Source organism: Giraffa tippelskirchi, chromosome 11 (assembly GCF_054371585.1).
Source record: "Giraffa tippelskirchi isolate mGirTip1 chromosome 11, T2T-mGirTip1v1.2.pri, whole genome shotgun sequence".
In the NCBI taxonomy this organism is placed as follows: Eukaryota; Metazoa; Chordata; class Mammalia; order Artiodactyla; family Giraffidae; genus Giraffa; species Giraffa tippelskirchi.
The window spans coordinates 66,910,392-66,933,184 of record NC_137285.1 but is presented as its reverse complement, the minus strand read 5'-3'; the positions used below and the strand labels follow the sequence as shown (position 1 = coordinate 66,933,184).

The 22,793-nt window shown below is 42.4% G+C and overlaps 1 protein-coding gene across 1 annotated transcript in view; it reads right to left on the bottom strand.

The window, feature by feature from the left end:
* Positions 1–3,562: 3,562 nt before the first annotated feature.
* Positions 3,563–22,793, bottom strand: part of TMEM192 (transmembrane protein 192) — a 33,329-nt gene continuing 14,098 nt past the window's right edge. The window contains exons 3-6 of the mRNA XM_081543933.1: positions 20,823–21,091; positions 13,548–13,678; positions 8,003–8,105; positions 3,563–7,684 (exon numbers count right to left, since the gene is read on the bottom strand). Of these exons, the coding sequence (XP_081400059.1) occupies positions 7,546–7,684; positions 8,003–8,105; positions 13,548–13,678; positions 20,823–21,091 (642 nt within the window). The 3' untranslated portion in view covers positions 3,563–7,545. The remainder of the gene's footprint in view (positions 7,685–8,002; positions 8,106–13,547; positions 13,679–20,822; positions 21,092–22,793) is intronic.

Below are 22,793 nucleotides of genomic sequence, written 5' to 3'. Positions count from 1 at the left end.
AATTCTGTACACATGGGAGCCACATAAAAACATGACTTGTAAAGAAGTGACCAAGCCGTGAGCTACTCTTTTTAAAGAAACATTTACATTTATAAATAAAATCTCTATTTGTAAGGTTATCTCCCTCTCTGTGCCAGGATGAGGCAAATAGTTCTACATCTTATAATCTGACCAATGGAGAAGACAAAGACCTAAATCTACATAACAATCATACTCTCCTTAGCTGTGCCTTTCCTGTAGCCTCCAATAACTGGCTTCCCCACCCTTCAACATCTTCATTGGTCTTTTGCTGGAGGTATTTAAGGTGGTGGCTTGGGGCTTCCCTTGTGGCTCAGCTGGTAAAGCATCTGCCTTCAATGCGGAGACTTGGGTTCGATCCCTGGGTTGGGAAGATCCCCTGGAGAAGGGAAAGGCTACCCACGCCAGTATTCTGGCCTGGAGAATTCCATGAAGCCCATGGGGTCGTAAAGACTCAGACACGACTGAGCGACTTTCACTCTGTGTCACTCTTGGCCGTTTCGGGGTGTTACTCAGTATTCCAGGGTATCTCCCATGTACACAGAAGGTATACATGCTGATAAAGTTTGGGTTTTTTCATCTCCTGTTTACTGTCTTTTATTACAGTGGCTTCCCAGGAAAGAACCTACTAGGGCAGAGGGAAAATTATTTTTCTTCCCTAAACCAGGTTTGTTTATTTAGAACCTTCCTGGCTCTGAATTCCGTCTGGTGAGAAGTATGACTTCTCTACTGGTGTTACCAGATCAGTCCTGGGTCTGCTTGCCCACTGTGCTGCAAAGCCAATCTAATGACACCAGGTTGTGCTGAAGAAAGCACAGCATTTATTTCAGGTCCAAGTAAGAAGAATGGGCGGCTCATGCTCCAAAGACCCCCCAGACGGCTTTCAGGGAAGGGAGGAAACAGGACTCTTTTTATCTCTGCACATTGTTTCTTGGGGCTTCCCTGGTGGCTCAGACTGCCAATAATCTGCCTGCAATGCAGGAGACCCTGGTTTGATCCCTGAATAGGGAAGATCCCCTGGAGAAGGAAATGGCAACCCACTCCAGTATTCTTGCCTGGAGAATCCCACGGACAGAGGAGCCTGGTGGGCTACAGTCCATGGGGTCACAGAGTTGGACACCACTGAGTGACTAACACTGATGATGATGATTGTTTCTTGACTGCTTTTCCTTTGTCTGTATTCCCTCTCTCCACTAATTAGTAACTTCTTGTGCCTGCTCTTTGGAACTCAGGGAAGGCCTAAGAGACTAAAGCCTTTTTTCTATATAAACAAGAAACAGGGGACACAGAGGGTCTTTTGAATCCAGGAGGGCCATACAGGGTCCTACTGTTTCACTGCTGAGGGGAGGGTACCTTTCACATGGCAGTTTATCTCCTGCTTTCACAGGGACAAAGGAGAATAAGAGCTTACTTCTTTTTTTTTAAGTGACTCTTTCATGAGTGGTGGGTTTTCTCTTGTGGGTTCTTTTCTGCTGGGGTTCATTTTTTGCTGGGCCATGCAGAATGTGGGATCTTAGTTCCCCAACCAGAGTTCAAACCCATGCCCCCTGTAGTGGAAGGCAGAGTATAAACTACTCTACTGACCACCTGGTCAGTCCCAAGAGTTTACTTTTTTGTAAGTGGTTGTTTCTCAATAACTTTAGTTCAAAATAACCAACATGCCAAACTGACCTATTTCGAGGGGACATATATTCAGAACTCCTACAAGGTAAGGGAGACGGGCTGAGTGTGAGCAGGAGGCCTCAATAAGCAAGAGACATGTGAACACAGACTTGAAGGAGATAAAGTTCCATAGGAGTTGATCTTTCCAGGCAGAGGGAACAGGGGTGCAAAGTCCTGAGTTGGGGATGTGTCTCACAGTCCAGAAACAACAACCAGAGAAAGTGAAGGAAAAGCTGAGGTGGGTGGGAGCTGATTTTCTAGAGCTCTGGATGTCACTGCCAGGGACTTGGACTTTTACTGAACATTTAGGACTCCCCTGGTGACTCAGCAGTAAAGAATCTGCCTGCAATTCAGGAGACCTGGGTTCGACCTGTGGGTCAGGAAGATCCCCTGGAGAAGGAAATGGCAACCTACTCCAGTATTCTTGCCTGGAGAATCCCCTGGACAGGGGAGCCTGGTGGGCTACAGTCCATGGGGTCAGAGAGAGTCAGATAGGAATGAAGCGACTAAGCAGCAGAGAAACATCCAAGTAGCATGGTATATGTGTGCTTTAGCAGGGCCTCTTTGGCTGCTACACTAAATGTTGATGTTTGGGGTGGGGATATGAGGTGGAAGAGCATTGGTTAGAAGCTGAAAGGCCACGTGAAGAGACTATTTCAACAATCCATGTGAAGGTGATAGATTCTGGCTCTATTTTAAAGGAAAAGCCAGCAAGGTTTGCTGATAGATTTTGTGGGCATATGAGAGGAAGAGGAGCTACCCTGGTGGAGATAGAGAAGGCTGTGTTGGAGGGCTTCGTTTTGCAAAATGCCTTTCAGGCATCGCAGTGGGGATCTAGAGGAGCAGCTGGGTATATGCATCTGGAGGTCAGGGAGGACACATCTGGAAGTGGCCAGCTTCTACACTCTGCTATAGCCATGAGGTCAGCAAGAGCACGAACTGATGGAGAAGAAAGAGGACCAGGAGACACTAACATCAAGAAAAGCAGCCTGCAAAAGAGATAGGACAGGAGGCCAGTGAAAAGGAAAATTAGGAGGTTGCAGTGTCCTGGAAGTCAGAGTAAAGAAAATCAAGTGAGGAGAGAGCGGGGAACTGAGAGGACCACGGCAGGCAGGCTGGGAAGGTGCACTCAGTCCCAGGTAAGAGATATCCTACCCTTTGCCTTGATAAGAAGTTCCAGTAGAGTAGCTGGGTAAAAAAGCTGGGTCAGAACAGAAAGAATGGGAGGGGACAATTTAGAGACATGTTTACTACAGTCTTCTTTAGGAAATGTCTTGAGATTCTTGTGATTTGAGATTGTCGTATATTTGAGGTTTGTTTCCTCAAGAATTCAAGAGGCTGCCAGATGGGAGTTTTGTATTCAAGGCTCACAAGAGCATTTCTGATCAGGCTGTAAGACCACTAAATACTGGTGCCTTTTGTAAAAAGTATGAAGCAGACATAAAGTTCATTTTCTCTGCCATTCAGTTTTCTGAATGTTTATAGGATACTGAAGCTAAATTCTTTCCATAAGTATATTAACATTAAAATCTCCACGAGGCCTGATTAACAGAAAAAGAATTGTATTCTTTAAACCAGATACTGGCTTGTTTGTCTATGCCTTCACTTCCACCCTCCCTCTATCTCACTTCTCCCAACCCCACCGCAGAATGTAGGTTCCATGACAACAGAAATCATCTCTGTCTGACTGATCCCAGGTTACATGACAACAGAAACCATCTCTGTCTGACTGATTCCTGTTGTCAACACCTACAACACTTCCTGGTGCACATTAGCTCCCACAAAATGTAAGTACTAAATGAAATGAAATGCTTGTGTACAGATGTTACAGAATCACAAGTCCGTGAGCCCGATACACAGTAAGACCCATCAATACTAAAACTTTAGAGTTTGGAACAGAGAAAGGTTTATTATGCATTCATACAGGCAATGGGTGGCTCATGTCCTAAGAACCCCAAAGTTATTGAAAGCTTTTAGCAAGTCCCTTTAAAAGCAAAAGGTGAGGGAATGTTGTTGTGAGTTATTGCAAACTTCTTGGTGTCAGTCTTTGTAGTCAGGTCATGGTCCGGTAACGATTTTCCTGTGAATCTCTACCAAACGAATGTTATTCGTTTATTATTAACAGAATAATGTCACTCTGTCCTGACAAGAAAGGGCAAAGTCCCAAGGCACAACTTTCACCCTCCAAGGTCCCAGTCCTGGCTAAGAGGAGGCAGAGCTCAGCTACGGCTCCTCAGGGCCAGGTTCCCCACGCTGCCCACCTGTCAGCCCTGAGGGAGCCGGGCACCCAACACAACTGGCCCTCAGTCTCCTCAGGCTGCCCAAGTAGGGGAGACCAAGTCTCACAGACTGTGACCCAGACAAACGGACACTGCTATTAGGTCACAGACGGTTCACTGCTGCCTCAAGGCCTGGGCCTCGGCATGAGGGGCCTGAGTGAGGGCTCTGGAGCCCTGCAGGACAGAGGGCCCAGCCTGTTCCCTGGGCCTGCCAAGCTCACCCACTGGCCCAAGGCGGGGTAAGCTGGAGGGCCTCCAGGAGAAGGCCTAAATCCGCCTCTTACCTCACTCTCCACCTGATGACCACCACACCACTGACCCTGCCTGAATCGCTTCCCTAATGGTCCCTCACTGACAGTTACTTGTGGGCAGGGCCCACTGTGGTGCTGACCAATAGCTGGGCAGGGCAACTAACAGCCGCTCATTGATGCTTGCTTGTGGGCAGGGCCTGCTGAGGTACCAACCAACAGCTGAGCAAGACCTGTTGCCTAGTAACAGGGTGCGGAGTAATAAGGCACAGCAATGGCTGCTGCTAAGGGCTGTGCTCATCCTGCTGTTACATGGAGTCATTTTTGGTTGTCAAAACTAGAGGTTGCTACAGGCATCCCAGTAGTCATATTGCTAAACATCCTATGATGCACAGGACAGTCCCCGAAACAAAGATTATACAATTCAAAATGTCCATAGTGCCAAGGATGGAGAACCCCGTCTTAGAGAAACAAGGAAAAAGAGTTAGCTCAGTTCATATAAGACCTCTGTTTGAATCTCTGGATGAAGAAAAAGGTCTCCAGCAGAAGCTTGTGTGTGTGTGTGTATACATATACATTTGGCCTTGCTGTGCAGCTTGTGGGATCTTCGTTCCCTGATCAGGGATTAAACCTGGGACCTCAGTAGTGAAAGCGCAGAGCAGCCCTAATCATTGGACCTCCAGGGAATTCCCAAATCTGGGTATATTAAAATTCCCTCAAGATACTCCTGGCTTTCACCCAATAGATCCCCCCCTTTAGGGATCTATTTGTGTCAGTCCCACCAATGCTGCAGGGACAGAATCCAGGCTGTAGTTGAAGAGTACATGGCAAAAGAACCCCAAACAAATTAGAAAATATTCCCAACAAATATAAACTGAGGACTATCCTGATATAGAAAGGAAGATCATGTTTGTTAAGAAAAAGAATATCTTAGGAGAATAATAAGCAAAAGACTTACACATGCACATCACAAAAGATTTGTAAAAGGACAAAGAATGACAAAAAAAAAAGGTCAACCTCATTAATATTCAAAGAAACGCAGAAAGTCATGATGCTACTGTCATTTGAAATACAATTTTCAAATGAACAATACAGAAATACATCACAGATATAAACATACATATGCATGATAAAATGTTACTCCACCTGCCTTTGTTCATTCAGCACCATGTACTCTGCCACCCATCTTCCCATTCCACCCTAACAGTCTGATCCTCCTGAAACTAAAAGCAACTGCCACTTCCTTGCCTAGAACTCTTCAGTGGGACCCATTCCAGCGCAGGGTCAGGGTCCCCAGAATCTTGGTTGTTCCTCCTTCCAGTCCTGCCTCACACTTGGGCTCAAGTTATACACAGCACATACGATCATCAGTAGCTGTCGCACTTCTTGTTTACTCATGAATTTCCCTGGAATTCATAAAGCTTTCTCCTCCCCCCTCCCCGCTAGAGAACTCTCTGACCTGGAGCCCCTATGGTATCTTGGGGTTGCTGCCATCATCTCACATAGCACAGAGCCTGGAAATCCTAGCCCTCTCCTTAGAGTGTAAGTTATAAACTAGGACTGTCTCACTAATTTTTGTATCCATGGTGCTAGCACAGTGTTTCTGGTGCATAGAATGATTAACATTTAAACTGTTTTGTTCATTCTTTTTTAAATTTCTTTTATTGTTTGAATTATTCAGCGTTCTGTTTAGAAAAGTGTGTTGGTGATTATACAGACATCCCATCAGAACTTGAGCGTTCTAACTTTTAAACTATACTTTTCTCTGTAAACCAAAGTTCATCTCATAACCTTAGAAACTGACGATAGATACAAATTGAATTTTAAAAACATTAATCACCTACCACCAGCACTTTCCTTAAGGAAAACAGCTAAAGGCAAAATCTCTCCAGGACACAGAGACAAATTTCCACAGAATGCTATGGCTTTGAGACATGCTAAAAGGAAGGGAAAAAGACAAAAAGGGAGGAAGAGAAAGTCAGGAAACCTGGATACGATTTTAACTTTAAAAATACAAATTTGGCTTTAGTTTGTGAATGCTGTCCATTTTTGGGGACTCAATGGGGTTGACTGCAGGTGACAAGCAATCAATCACCTATCCTCAGCAGAAAATCTTGAGAGTACTCTGAAAGGGCTGTATCCGAGGGAAACAGACATGTGCCATTTCATAAGTATGGTATGATCCACTGAAGACATTCCTTGTCAAACAGTTATGTATAGCTCAAAGATTTTTAAATCAAATATTCACTATTCAGCTAAATACAAAAAAGATTTTTAGCAGCACACCTAATCACAAATATCTCCTCTCTCGTGTTAAGCATTCAACCAAGAAGTTTTCTGAGGCAGCATGGAAAGGTGCCAAAAGCAAGCTGATAAATGAAAAGGGCAAAGTAGGAAAAATGCCATTTACACATAAAAATGCTTCATTTTATCTGAAGAATTAGATATGTTTAATATCTGTATATAAACAGTTGATACAACATTTTTTCCCATCATAATTTTTAAGTATAATCCAAGACTAAAAAAAAAAGTTCGTTTTTTTCTTTCAGACAAATTTAAAGCCACAGAAGACTCCTTTTAAATCAGTGAACTTATTGATTCAACGATAACTGGTCAATACTGAAACAGCAATCTCTCAAAGAAGGGTCAAAGTAAAGAAAGAGAAAGCCTAAAGTCTACTCCATTTCAACTGCTGCCAATCGCAGGCACTGCTGCTGTCACAGGCAGCACGGGTTGGCCTAACACTGGTCCAAGTAAACTTCAAATCTTACTTCTGGAGGATGGAAAACTGTAGGGTTTGGAAGGCAAATCACCCAGTGGGAAATTCTTTATAAACACTATAAGGGCCAAGGATATCCAATACCACAGAAGCATATAAAATACATAGGCTCCATGGAAAAAAACACTAACCATGAGAAATGATGCCTTCTCTCACCTGTATAAAAGTGGGAAAAACTCATTTGATCAAAACCCCATTTTAAGTAGGTTGTCATGTCAGACTTTCTTTACAAAAAGACAAATTATCACCAGGTTTCAAAGAGTATGGGAGAAGTGTTGGCTAAGGAGATGTTTAAACTACACTTTGACCTAGGATAAACCAAGTGGTTAAATAATTTCAAAATGTACAAAAGGTATATTTTCCATGAGTTATCAAGGCTCTTCAAAGTGCCTGTCAAATGATCCATGAGTCCTACTTATTAAACAGTCACACAGGTGAGAATCGGATTCAGGTTTCCAACAGAAACTGTAGAATGTTACTTGGCAAAGCTGAAATCTCCTGTGACACCTTGTCAGGAGTTGATCAGTCTTAAGTGACTCTGGTTCCTCTGGACTTGCTGTCAAATCCCACTTGGCTGAGAGCCTAGGTCAGAGGATGAGAAGGCCAGCAGCCGTTGACTGAGGAGCGCGTTGTGCCGCTTCAAGTACAATATGATGTCTCCCTGCTTCTCCACAACCTCCTCCAGGCTCGAGAGAGGCCTGCATAGAACCAAAGTGGCCATGGTTACATATGTTCACCAACAGTCTCTTTGCCAATGGAGCCCTAATACTTTTCAGTAAAGCATATAACATTTGTTATTTTTCTTAGATGTCGTAAGCCAAAGCAATATCCCCAAATAAGATTCTTTCTTTAGATTTAGTTTCACTACAGCTGAGAGGAGAGAAACAAATCATACACAGTTGTAAACATACTCTAACATATGCAGAGTCCTAAACTCCAAGCAACAGAATGGTCTCTAGATTTTTAGATGAAAAAACTTTTAATTCTCTTTCTCTAATCTTTCACTCTGCACATACCTGAATCCAGTCTCCGAGGTAATATTGTTAGAGTAAGCATAGATTTTTTCTTCTTCAAGTACATCAGGCTGTGGCTTGGCTTTATTAAATTTTAGAATTTTCACTGAAATAAGAAAGTCATTATTGTCAGGTTATCCAATCACAAAAAATTTCCTAATTCCACTTATTCAAATTACATTAGGAATTGCCTATTCTTTTCAAACAAAATGTAAAAAAAAGCACTTCATAAAGTGAATAAACAAAAATGGGAAAAATTGACTGAAAGGGAATGGAAATGCTGATGCAGAGAGGCAGGAGTAGAGTCAGGAAACAACCATCAGTGGTCACTGCCAGGAAATGAAGACACGTAAAGGAGCCAGAGGGTCTGGTGACGTGGAGGCCACTGAGGAACTTGAAGCCCTAATCCCAACATGACTGTCCTGGGAGACAGCACCTTTGGTGAAGTAATCAAGGTACAAACAAATGGGACTGCTGATCTGATACACGAAGAGACACCAGAGATACACTTACCCAGAGCCAAGGCCACGTGAGAACCCAGTGAGAAGGCGGCCACCTACATCCCAAGGGAGAGGCCTCAGGAAAATCATCCTTGCCGCATCCTAGTCTCAGATGTCCAGCCTCCAGAAGTGAGAGAAACCGAGTTTGTGTGTCTTAGTCATCCAGTTCTGGAAGCCCCAGAAGACTAACGCCGCTGGCAGAAGTCAGCTGCAAAGACAAGGCTGCTGTTCCCAACCTCAGATGTGTCTACACACCTGCATGTCTGAATAACAGCCACTGTCCAGGCACCTACTCCAACTATGTAACAACCCCGGGACGTGGCTGGAAGGAGCACTCCCACCAGAGACGGCACAAGGAGACAGAGGCGGAGGCAGGTCTCCGTGACAGGCAGAGACTGCCCTTGAGAATTGTTTCTGCAGCTCAAAATGGGTGGAGTACTCAGCATGTGTGGAAGGGAGAGGAGGTGAGTTAGGCCCTGACACAATTTTTAAAAACTCCACAGGATTCTTTCCTTTTCTGTAATAACCCTTGAGATATAATTTACATATTATGCAGTTCACATGTAATTCTTTTAATGTGTACAATTCAATGGTTCAATACATTCAAAGAGTTGTGCAACTATCTCCACAATCAATTTTAGAACATCTTACCACCCCAAAAAGAAGCTTGGGCTCCTTAAGCAGTCATTCTTCATGTAGCCCAGCCTCTAGGACTAGGCAACACTTACACATTCTCTTTCTCTATAGATGTGCCTGTTCTGGTCATTTCAAGTATTACAGAATCATCTAAAACTTATGACTGTTTTTTCCTGTGGGCATAATGCTTTCAAGGTTCATTCACACTGTACATATCAGTGCTTCATTCCATGTACTCCTTTTTTTGTGCCTGAACACTATCCTCTGTATAGACAGAATATCTTTTGTTGGTCTAGTCATCCCTTTATGCCTTTTGGGTTGTTTCTACTTCTGTGTGTGTGTGTGTGTGTGTGTGTGTGTGTGTGTGTGTGTGTGTGTGTGTGTTAGTTGGTCAGTGGTATCCAACTCTTTGCGACTGCCAGGTTCTTCTGTCCATCGAATTCTCCAGGCAAGAATACTGGAGTGGGTTGCCATTCCCTTCTCCAAGGGATCTTCCCAATCCATACTATAAATAATGCCAGTTGGAACACAAAGTGTAGAAGTAGGCAGATACCCAGAAGTGCATGTGCTGAGTCATATGTTCAATCTGTCATGGAACCACCAGGACCCACAGATGATTTTGATGTGACTCTCAGCTGAGAATAAGGCAAAAGAAGCTTAAGCAATGAAGTTAAAGAGAAATGTGGGAAGGTTAGGAGATATGCAGAGGGTTCAGCAGAAAGGACCAGAAGGAATGAGATGCCAAAAGAACGAAGTGAGGGGATGTAACGAGAAGCCCTTAACTCTCAGGAGATGGTCAAGAGAATTAGAAATGAGAAGCCCCTCACACAAAAACAGCCACATAGATCAATGCAGCAGGATAGAGAGCCCAGAAATAAACCTACACACTTATGGTCAATTAATCTATGACAAAGGAGGCAAGAGAATACAATGGAGAAAAGAAAGGCTGAACTTCAATAAGAGGTGCTGGGAAAACTGGACAGCTACATGTAAAAAATAAAATTAGAACACTCTCCAACACCATATGCAAAAATAAACTCAAAATGGATTAAAGATCTAAATGTAAGGCTGGAGACTATAAAACTCCTAGAAGAAAACATAGGTAATATACCCTGACATAAATCACAGCAATTATTTCCAGTAATGGAAATAAAAGCAAAAATAAACAGATGGAACATAACTAAACTTAAAAGCTTTTGCACAGCAAGGGAAATGATAAACAGAACAAAAAGAAAACCTAAAGAATGGGAGAAAATATTTCCAAACCAAACCATGACACTAACAAGGGATTAATTTCCAAAATATAAAAACATCTCATACAGTTCAATATCAAAAAAAAAAAAAACAACCCAAACAAAAATGGGCAAAACTCCTAAATAGACATGTCTCCAAGAAGACATCAAAATGATCAACAGACATGAAAAGATACTTAACATCACTAATTAGAGAAATGCAAATCAAAACTGTAATGAAGTATTGCCTCACACCAGTCAGAATAGCCATCATCAAAAAGTCTACAAATAATAAATGCTGGAGAGGGTGTGGAGAAAAGGGAAGCCTCCCACACTGTTGGTGGTAATGTAAATTAAAACAGAGCTACCACATGATCCAACAATCCCATTCCTGGGTATATATCTGGAGGGAAAACATGGTTTTAAAGGGTACATGCACCCCAATATTCATTGCAGCAATGTTTACAATAGATAAGACATGGAAGCAACTGACATGCTCAATGATGGAGGAATGGAGAAAGAAGATGTGATACATATATACAATGGAATACTGCTGCTGCTGCTGCTGCTAAGTTGCTTCAGTTGTGTCCGACTCTGCAATACCATAGACGGCAGCCCACCAGGCTCCTCCATCCCTGAGATTCTCCAGGCAAGAATACTGGAGTGGGATGCCATTTCCTTCTCCAATGGAATACTAGTCAGTCATTAAAAAGAATGAAATAATGCCATTTGCGGCAACATGGATGGATCTAGTGATTATCATACTGAGTGAAATAAGTCAGAGAAAGACAAATATATGATATCACTTATATATGGAATCTAAAATATGATGCAAATAAACTTATTTACAAAACAGAAATAGACTCACAGGCACAGAAAACAAACTAGGATTTCTGAAGGAGAAATGGGGTGCAGAGGGAGGGATAAAGTAGGAGTTTGGAATTAACAGATATACATTACCATACATAAAATAGATAACCAATGGAGACTTACTATATGGCATAAGGAACTGCATTCAATATCTTATAATAACTTATAATGGAAAAGAACCTTAAAAACAATATATATATCTGAATCACTTCGCTATAAACCTGAAACTAACACAACATTGTGAATCACCTACACTTCAGTGAAAAAAAAAAGACATGAATAACCCCTTGGCTCCCAGTGGCACAAGCACAGCGCCCTCATCCCAAAGCAGATAGGGACTGAGCACTGGGCTCCACAGTGCAGGCTGGGGGAGTTCAGCAAAAGAAATGAGGCCACCAAGGGGACAGGCAGGATCCCAGGAAGTAAAGAATGCATCTTGAGGAGGGAGCAAACCACCGTGTCCAGTGCCACTCCAGAGATGAAGGATGAGACCTGACTGTCCAGGAGGTTTGCCTCTGAATCGGAGTTATGTTCATATGGCATCTCCTTATAACGTCTTCCGCATAATAACTCCTAGATAAGTGAAGAAACTTGGAGCAAGTTTAAGTTTCTTGAATTCGGGAACAGAAATAACACTTAACAGCGTATTAAAATAAAAATTAAGAGGCAGAAATAAAAGATGTAGCTCGACAATATAAAAATGTCCAACTATCAGATTCATCTTTGCAGGGTTTTTTTTCCTGAAGATCGTCCACTTTTTAAATTGAACTATAGTTGATTTACAATGTTGTGATAGCTTCTGCTGTTTGTGGTTTTTAAAATAAACTGCATGCAGTCAGCATTTTACAGATCACAGGCCAGGCAACAACTTGAGTGCAATCTACAAAGAACAAGAATCTTCCACTCATTCTTTCTGCTACAATAAGCCCAGGACAGCTCTCACTAAACTGCAGGACATGGGACATGGGCCTGCTGCCCTTACACTCCTTTCCTCCTGAGCTGAAGCCAGAACATCAGGGTTACTAGAAGACTGGTAACTGAGTAGTATTTTTTGAAGCTTGGCTGGTTTTTAAAAATGTGGTGAGCTAATCAAATCACAAAGCTTTTAAGTTTCATGTTCCTCATTTTTTCCTACAGAGGCAGTCCAGTGCTCAATGAAAAAGTTCATCTGTATTTCCAGAGATTATCTACTTTACTACAGACAAGTTAGTCAAGTTTAGGTTAGAATTAGTGTATCAAAGAATCACGTCATGAAGAGTTACTATCCACATTACCAAAACTGGGTATCTTTTAAATCTTTTTAATATAGGGAGGAAAAATGCATGTACCAGAAAATTAACCTTAAATTTTTTGTGATACACTTCAGTGTATCATAACAAAAGCAATATTTGCCCTTGAAGTCTCAATTAGAGGCACAAAGTAGTAAAATGGAACACAAGTTTTGGTCCATGTGACTTTTCCTTCATAACTGAAGAAATGATCTCTTTCAAATGGGACAGATAAGGTATTTTATTGTCACAAAACAACTGTTGATCAACACTACCAAATTAGCTGTATTACAGATTTTGGTGCATGTCGATATTGCAACAGGAATGAAATCTTGATTTCTTCCAGGCTCGGATTTTTTTCTCTTCAAGAATCCTTCCACCTATTTTTCATGTTAACATACTTGAAGCTTATTTAATTTTACCCCTCAGACTTTTGAGAGACAGTCATACAGAGCAATCCTCAGACAATTCTAAATTTAGAAAGAAGTAGGTTCTTAAATGGTTTACAAAAACAAGTTTGGTCTAAATGCAGTTTTCATGTATTAACTTATTTACTTTCAATTTTTATTACAATTTTGACCCCACCAGCACGTGGGATCTTAATTTCTGGATGAGGGATAGAACCCATGCCTCTGCAATGGGAGTTACAGAGTCTTAAACAACATAACTGCCAGACAAGTTCTACATTTTGTTATTTTTTAATTTAAAGCCAGACTTACATCTCAGTTGCCTTTGAGGATGTAGAATTTATGGACGTTTTTTTTTATCATTTCTGTTTTTTAATGAAAAGCCTTCATTCTCTTTAATAAGAATTTATTTGATGACACAGAGTTAGAACTATGACTCACTGGTATGTTCCTAGTGGCTTGAAATTAGAGGAGTTTGGATGTGGTCAGCAATGAGAGACATAGGTGTTCAATAGGGTCTCAGCCACGTAGAAAAGCTTTCCTGCCAGAAAGGTAACCAGGCTGGACTTCAGGTGGGAATACGACCTGCAGTTAAAGGCCTTTCTCAGTATTAACAGGCTCCTTGTCATGCTCACCTGTGTACACAAGCAGGCACGTGAGGGAACAGATCAGCTCCAGGGCCAGGGTGGCCAAAATGAGGTCCAGGTACCACGTGCTGGGCTCAGGGAAGGAGTGCTGCAGGCAGAGGAGGAGGAGGAGTGCTGTGCTGCCTGCGGGGAGGAGATGCGCACAGGTGGGGGCGCTGCCGGGGTCCGCGAGCCCGGCCACCACAGCAGGGGCGCCACGAGGGGACGCGCACCCCAGTGACCCCGGCCACCACAGCAGGGGCGCCACAAGGGGACGCGCACCCCAGTGACCCCGGCCACCACAGCAGGGGCGCCACAAGGGCACGCGCACCCCAGTGACCCCGGCCACCACAGCAGGGGCGCCACAAGGGCACGCGCACCCCAGTGACCCCGGCCACCACAGCAGGGGCGCCACAAGGGCACAAGTGCCTCAGTGACCCCGGCCACCACAGCAGGGACACCACAAGGGCACGCGCACTCCCAGTGACCCTGGCCACCACACTAGGGGCACCACAAGGGCACGCGTGCCTCAGTGACCCCGGCCACCACACTAGGGGCACCACAAGGGCACGCGTGCCTCAGTGACCCCGGCCACCACAGCAGGGGCACCACAAGGGCACGCGTACCCCCAGTGACCCCGGCCACCACAGCGGGGACACCACAAGGGCACGCGAACCCCAATGACCCTGGCCACCACAGCAGGGCGCCACAAAGGCACGCACACACCCCCAGTTATTCGGCAAGAAGGAAGTTAGAGGATGGAAATCACAGATAAACAACACTGCCAAAAGTAAATGATGCCCGTAACACAAATAGAGAAGAATCTGCTGCTGCTGCTAAGTCGCTTCAGTCGTGTCCGACTCTGTGCGACCCCATAGACGGCAGCCACCGGGCTCCGACGTCCCTGGGAATCTCCAGGCAAGAATACTGGAGTGGGTTGCCATTTCCTTCTCCAGTGCATGAAAGGGAAAAGTGAAAGTGAAGTCGCTCAGTCGTGTCCGACTCTTAGCGACCCCATGGACTGTGGCCTACCAGGCTCCTCCATCCATGGGATTTTCCAGGCAAGAGTACTGGAGTGGGGTGCCATTGCCTTCTCCGAGAAGAATCTAGACTTTATTAAAACTCAAGGAGTAAGCTTCTACGAGGACTCAGTGGCCCCTTCTGGTCAGATGCCACAGTCAAGGGCAGGGCGAGGGTCCAGAAAAAACCCAGGACATGCTGCTGACCTTGGACAGATGATCCCAACACCTCTACTTACTGTGACATATGACGCTACCTTCCTCACAGAGCTGCTGTGAGGAATGAGTAAGTGTGTGTGTGAAAAATAAATTTTGTTGACCATGATGGCTACTCCATTTCTTCTAAGGGATTCTTGCCCACAGTAGTAGATATAATGGTCATCTGAGTTAAATTCACCCATTCCAGAAATGGAAAAGAAATGCAAAAAAGCAAAATGGCTGTCTGAGGAGGCCTTACAGATAGCTGGGAAGAGAAGAGAAGTGAAAAGCAAAGGAGAAAAGGAAAGATATTCCCATCTGAATGCAGAGTCCCAAAGAATAGCAAGGAGACATAAGAAAGCCTTCCTCAGTAATCAATGCAAAGAAATAGAGGAAAACAACAGATTGGGAAAGACTAGAGATCTCTTCAAGAAAATTAGAGATACCAAAGGAACATTTCATGCAAAGATAGGCTCGATAAAGGACAGAAATGGTATGAACCTAACAGAAGCAGAAGATATTAAGAAGAGGTGGCAAGAATACACAGAAGAACTGTACAAAAAAGACCTTCACGACTCAGATAATCACGATGGTGTGATCACTCACCTAGAGCCAGACATCCTGGAATGTGAAGTCAAGTGGGCCTTAGAAAGCATCACTACGAACAAAGCTAGTGGACGTGATGGAATTCCAGTTGAGCTATTTCAAATCCTCAAAGGTGATGCTGTGAAAGTGCTGCACTCGATATGCCAGCAAATTTGGAAACCTCAGCAGTGGCCACAGGACTGGAAAAGGTCAGTTTTCGTTCCAATCCCAAAGAAAGGCAATGCCAAAGAATGCTCAAACTACCACACAATTGCACTCATCTCACATGCTAGTAAAGTAATGCTCAAAATTCTCCAAGCCAGGCTTCAGCAGTACATGAACCGTGAACTTGCAGATGTTCAAGCTGGTTTTAGAAAAGGCAGAGGAACCAGAGATCAAGTTGTCAACATCTGCTGGATCATCGAAAAACCAAGACAGTTCCAGAAAAACATCTATTTCTGCTTTATTGACTATGCCAAAGCCTTTGACTGTGTGGATTACAATAAACTGTGGAAAATTCTGAAAGAGATGGGAATACCAGACCATTTGACCTGTCTCTTGAGAAACCTGTATGCAGGTCAGGAAGCAAAAGTTAGAACTGGACATGTAACAACAGACTGGTTCCAAATAGGAAAAAGAGTACGTCAAGGCTGTATATTGTCACCCTTATTTAACTTATATGCAGAGTACATCATGAGAAATGCTGGGCTGGAAGAAACACAAGCTGGAATCAAGATTGCCAGGAGAAATATCAATAACCTCAGATATGCAGATGACACCACCCTTATGGCAGAAAGTGAAGAAGAACTAAAGAGTCTCTTGATGAAAGTGAAAGAGGAGAGTGAAAAAGTTGGCTTAAAGCTCAACGTTCAGAAAACTAAGATCATGGCATCTGGTCCCATCACTTCATGGGAAATAGATGGGGAAACAGTGGCAAGACTTTATTTTTGGGGGGCTCCAAAATCACTGCTGATGGTGATTGCAGCCATGAAATTAAAAGACGCTTACTCCTTGGAAGGACGGTTATGGCCAACCTAGATAGCATATTTAAAAGCAGAGACATTACTTTGCCAACAAAAGTCCATCTAGTCAAGGCTATGGTTTTTCCAGCGGTCATGTATGGATGTGAGAGTTGGATGGTGAAGAAAGCTGAGCGCCGCAGAATTGATGCTTTTGAACTGTGGTGTTGGAGAAGACTCTTGAGAGTCCCTTGGACTGCAAGGAGATCCAATCAATCCATCCTAAAGGAGATCAATCCTGGGTGTTCATTGGAAGGACTGATGTTGAAGCTGAAACTCCAAAACTTTGGCCACCTCATTCAAAGAGTTGACTCATTGGAAAAGACCCTGATGCTGGATAGGATTGGGGGCAGGAGGAGAAGGGGACGATAGAGGATGAGATGGTTGGATGGCATCAGTGACTCGATGGACATGGGTTTGGGTAGACTCCGGGAGTTGGTGATGGACAGAGAGGCCTGGCATGCTGCAATTCATGGGGTCGCAAAGAGTCGGAAACGACTGAGGGACTGAACTGAACTGAATTAGCCTCCAATTAGAATAAATTAATTAATTAAAAAAAAGATTAGACAATCTCTTGGTGGGCCTCAATAATACTATTTCCAGACCATCACTGGAGAAACTGAACATACAGTCAGTATACAGGTCAGTATACAGATAGGTTTCCCCGTTTTGCTTTGTCAGAGGCACAAAGAATATAACTGACATCTTCTGGCCAAAAACAAGTACTGCACATTAGCTGTGAAGTGAAATTGAAAGTCACTCAGCCGTGTCCAGTTCTTTGCGACCCCATGGAATTCTCCAGGCCAGAATACTGGAGTGGGTAGCCTTTCCCTTCTCCAGGGGCTCTTCCCAACTCAGGAATTGAACCAGGGTGTCCTGTATTGCAGGCGGATTCTTGACCAACTGAGCTATGAGGGAAGCCCGCGCATTAGCAGAAGGCAGAAATAGCTCTTCCTCTGGGGTTTTAGAGGCCGCCCCCTTGGACATGTGTCAGGACTAGTCATCCCACAATGCTTCTTTTTCTGCAATCCCTGGGCTCTCCACCCCCACTGAGCACCTCACTGAGCAGATGAACTAGCAGCGTGACTTTTAAGAAAATGCACTACAGAATACAGAAAAAAAAAAAAATTAAATCCTATAGAGCTGTTTTTCTGTGAAAAAATTAATTTCTACGTTAGTGTCAAAATGTTTAAACACTTATTCTGGACTCAAATTGAAACAGAGGGCTTTTTTTAAAAAAGGTAGAAACCTTGACAATTAGGCAAAAATACATAAGAGAGTTCAAATTAACTCCATTAAGCCTTTAAAATGTCTGCAGCAATAAAGAAAAGCAGGTAGGCATATGTTCAAAGTCTTCGATGGACTTTCTGATCTTGCATTCATAAATCGTTTTCCACATTTCTGTTTTAAATAATACGTCTTATTATAAAACAGTCTCTCTCTTACTGCAAGAAAAGCACTATGCTGTTGTTTAGTCACTAAGTCATGTCCAGCTCTTTGTGATGCTATGGACGATAGCCTGCCAGGCTCCTCTGTCCATGGGCTTTCCCAGGAAAGGATACTGGAGTGGGTAAGAAAAGCACGAAGCTTCATTTAAAATAAAACAACTCTCTCTTATCCTACAAGTATAAACTAGCATCATTTTTATATCTCCTTGAGATAAATAAGCCTGCTAGTACCAAGAGGAATGGGGGGAGTCACATTTCACCCAGGCATACCTTGTTCACAATGAAGTGGACAGACAGTGCCACAGTAAAATATGCCTTTTTGTCATAAACGTTGTTTTAAGCTGATTAGTTTTAAGAAGTGGCAGACAAAGATGAAGTTCTGAAAACCAACTAGGAGTTACCTTTTACGAGAGACATTTACATTTATAAGGGAAATCTCCATTTATAAGGTTATATCCCTCTCTATACCAGGATGAGATAAGAAAGCCTTCCTAAGTGAAAAAAGCAAAGAAATAGAGGAAAATAATAGAAAGGGAAAGACTAGAGCTCTCTTCAAGAAAATTAGAGATACCAAGGGAACATTTCATGCAAAGATGGGCTCAATAAAGGACAGAAACGGTATGGACCTAACAGAAACAGAAGGTATTAAGAAGAGGTGGCAAGAATACACAGAAGAACTATACAAAAAAGATCTTAATAACCCAGATAACCCTGCTGGTGTGATCACTCACCTAGAGCCAAACATCCTGGAGTGTGAAGTAAAGTGGGGCTTAGAAAACATCGCTACAAACAAAGCTACTGGAGGTGATGGAATTCTGGCTGAGCTATTTCAAATACTAAAAGAGGATGCTGTTAAAGTGCTGCACTCAATATGCCAGCAAATTTGGAAAATTCAGCAGTGGCCACAGGACTGGAAAAGGTCAGTTTTCACTCTAATCCCGAAGAAGGGCAATGCCAAAGAATGCTCAAACTACTGCATAATTGCATTCATTTCACAGGCTAGCAAGGTCATGCTCAAAATCCTCCAAGCTAGGCTTCAACAGTATGTGAACCAAAAATTTCCACATGTACAAGCTGGATTTAGAAAAGGCAGCAGAACCAGAGACCAAATTGCCAACATCCATTGGATCATAAGAAAAGCAAGATAATTCCAGAAAAACATCTACTTCTGCTTCATTTTGTACTCTAAAGCCTTCGACTGTGTGGATCACAACAAACTGTGGAAAATTCTTAAAGAGCTGAGGATACCAGACCACCTTACCTGCCTCCTGAGAAACCTGTATGCAGGTCAAGAAGCAACAGTTGAACCGCACATGGAACAACAGACTGGTTCCAAATTGGGAAAGGAGTATACAAGGCTGTATATTGTCACCCTGCTTATTTAATTTATATGCAAAGTACGTCATGTGAAATGCCAGGCTGGATGAAGCACAAGCTGGAATCAAGATTGCAGGGAGAAATATCAGCAACCTCAGACATGCAGAGGATACCATCCTAATGACAGAAAGTGAAGAAGAACTAAAGAGACTCTTGATGAGAGTGAAAGAGGAGAGTGAAAAAGCTGGCTTAAAACTCAATATTCAAAAAACTAAGATCATGGCATCTGGTCCCATCACTTCATGGCAAATAGATGGGGGAAAAAATGGAAACAGTGAGAGACTTTATTTTTGGGGGCTCCAAAATCACTGCAAATGGTGACTGCAGCCACAAAATTAAAAGATGCTTGCTCCTTGGAAGTAAAGCTACGACAAACCTAGATAGCATATTAAAAAGCAGAGACATCACTTTGCCAACAAATGTCTGTACAGTCAAAGCTATGGTTCTTCCAAGTCACGTATGGATGTGAGAGCTGGAACATAAAGAAGGCTGAGTGCCGAAGAATCAATGCTTTTGAACTGTGGTCTTTGAGAAGACTCTTGAGAGTCCTTTGGACAGCAAGGAGATCCAACCAGTCAATCCTAAAGGAAATCAACGTTGAATATTCATTGGAAGGACTGATGCTCAAACTGAAGCTCCAATACTTTGGCCACCTGATGTGAAGAGCTGACTCATCAGAAAAGACCTTGATGCTGGAAAAGATAGTAAGCAGGCAGAGAAGGGGATGACAGAGGACGAGATGGTTGGATGGCATCACTGATGCATTGGACATGAGTTGGAGCAAGCTCTGGGAGACAGTGAAGGACAGGGAAGCGTAGTGCGCTGCAGTCCACGGGGTCTCGAAGAGCTGGACACGAGGGACTGAACAACAACAAATACCATGATGACTCTAACGCTCCAGAAACTCTAATCATGGACAAGGTAAGAAATCAATGGAAATCTGCTTACCAACCTTACCATTGCTTACTGTGCTTTTCCTGGTCACCTCTCAGAACTATTGCCCCCTGCAATCTTTCCCATTTTCTCTGGTCTTTAGCTGCAGTCATTATTGAAGCGGGTGGCTTAGGCCATCTTAGAGTCACTCAGTTCTTTTGGGTCTCTCCCCCGTATATTGTTGTTTAGCTGCTAACTGTGACTCTTTTGTGACCCCATGGACTACAGCCCGCCAGACTCTTCTATAAATGGGATTTTCCAGGCAATCATACTGGCATGGGTTGCCATTTCCTTCTCCAGGGGATCTTCCCAACCCAAGGATTGAACTTGCATCTCCTGCATTGGCAAACAAGTTCTTTACCACTGAGACACCAGGGAAGCATCTCCCTTCTATACAGGAGGTATAATGTTATTAAACTTCTGTTTGTTTTTCTCCTGTTAACCTGTCTCTTTTTTTGGTGGAATCTCAGCTAAAAACCTAGAAGGGAAGGGGAAATACTTTTCCTCCCCTATAATACAAATACAGATTTCAAAGGGAAATACAAGAAAAATTTCAAGACATTAAGGTGATATGAATTTTAGTGGCCACATCACTCTCGCAGAAATAACAGCATATATTTGATTATAAAATCAAACTTAACACTTTATTCTGCTGTCATTTATGCCACTCAAGCAAGCCGCCAAAGAGCTGAGTGACAACTGAACTTACCAGTGGAGTGTATCATCAGTGGAAGTCTTTTCAGATGTCTTGTTGACCGGTAGATCTTGTTATAGCCGCGGTTTCTTACTTTGCAATGGTGATACTGGATGTATCGTTCAAGAAGGAAATACAGAATCCACAAAATAACTTTTCCAAGGATTATGACTGTCTGAACTTTCAGTGGGTTGGTATAGTCTCCCGGGCACTTGTCCTCCATTGGATTGGGATAAGAACAAAGCATACCTGTTAAAAATGCTAAAATAACAAACACAAGCTGGTGGAAAGGAAAACAGTAGGATTAACATTCAATATTTGGATTTAAGAAACAATAATGTCCATGCCCAGCACATACTCTTATACCTATGACTTTCACTATCCTATTTTCTATGAATTTAAAAATACATTTTTGCTATCTTTACAAACTTTTTAAACAGATAACCTGGAGAAAAATTTGCAGAAAATTTGGGGAACAGACAAAATTGCAAATAAGAAAATAAAAACTACCCTGAATCCCATCTGCTAGAGATGAGCACTTCAGTGTTAAATGCAGTTTCCTATCCACTTCTCTTTTATTAACAAGAGTAAAAACAATTAATTCAGCACCTCAAAAGTAACTAATAAACATCATGCATTAAAGTTTATTTCTAATTTCAGTTTTAAGAGAACTAAAATAATTGTCCAATTAGATTGACAAAATTTTAAAGATTGGTATCAAAACATGGGCAAACAGACAGTCTTATAAAATGCTGACTGGTCTGGGATGTGTTGGTGAAAATAATTTGGATATATCTTGACTGAGAAATCCAATCTTAAGGACCCTATCACTCAGAAGTAAAAGCACAGTACCTAAGATGTTTTACTGCAGTTTTCTCTGTATTTGAAATGAAAAAAATGTAAACTGCCCAAGTATGTGTGTATCCATAGCAGAATATTTTAATAAATTAAGGCATACCCACTCACATAATAGAATGTTATTCAGCTATAAAAGAATTAACTGAAGTTCTATGTATTAGTTTGGGTGGATGTCTATGACATGTTAAGATTTAAAAACACTAAGGTGTTAAGCAGTATTTGAAAGTGAGGTCTCCAGACCAGTTAGAAATGCAAATTCTCATGCCCCAAATCAACACCTCTGGGGGAGCAGCCAGCAGCCTGTGGTGTAATAAGCCTGTCAGGGTGTCTGCTGTATGTTCAAGTTTGAGAAATGTTGTTTAGAAATAAATACTGTAGTACCCATTTTTTTCTTGGAAACGGGAGACTTCCTTTTACAATGTGGTAATCTTTTTGTATATATTTGTATGAACTTAACAAAAGATACTGTAAGAAATACAACAAACTCTGAGATACATTTATTAACTCAGGGAGAAGGGATGAAACAGAGAAATGGGAAGATTATATCTGTATACTGTGTTTTACTTGTTACAATAAGGAAGTATTATTCTCTAATATTTTAAAAAATCAAATTAAAGAAAATTTTAAATGCTGTCATTGGCATCTATCACCAAGCAGGCACCTATCACCAAGCAGGCAATCTTATCATGTAATAAATCTATTTAAAATGTATGTGATTTGTCAAGAGCAGTAATATTTGCTATAGCAGCTCAAGATACACATCCTCATAAAGCAAAAGTGGAAAAGTCAACATACTCCCTCTACTGTAATGTACTGTACATTGAACCTAACTGAACCATTTTATACAAAGTAGCATATAAAGGCATTAATTTTTTTTGTTCTTTAACACAAGATTATCTTAGCCCTATGGGCAATCAGTGCCATAACAGCAAAGGCAGGCATTTTTTTTTTAAGTGTTGTGTGCATGTGTGTGTATGTATGTATCACATACATAAAAAGTATGTAATACAGATTACACAAAAAGGCACCAGGAAAGAAGGGCTTTAGCTGCTGCCTGGAGGTTAGGAAGCCAGGGCAGAACCAGGCCCCTCACTAGATGTATGTGAGGAACAGGTGCCCCTCTC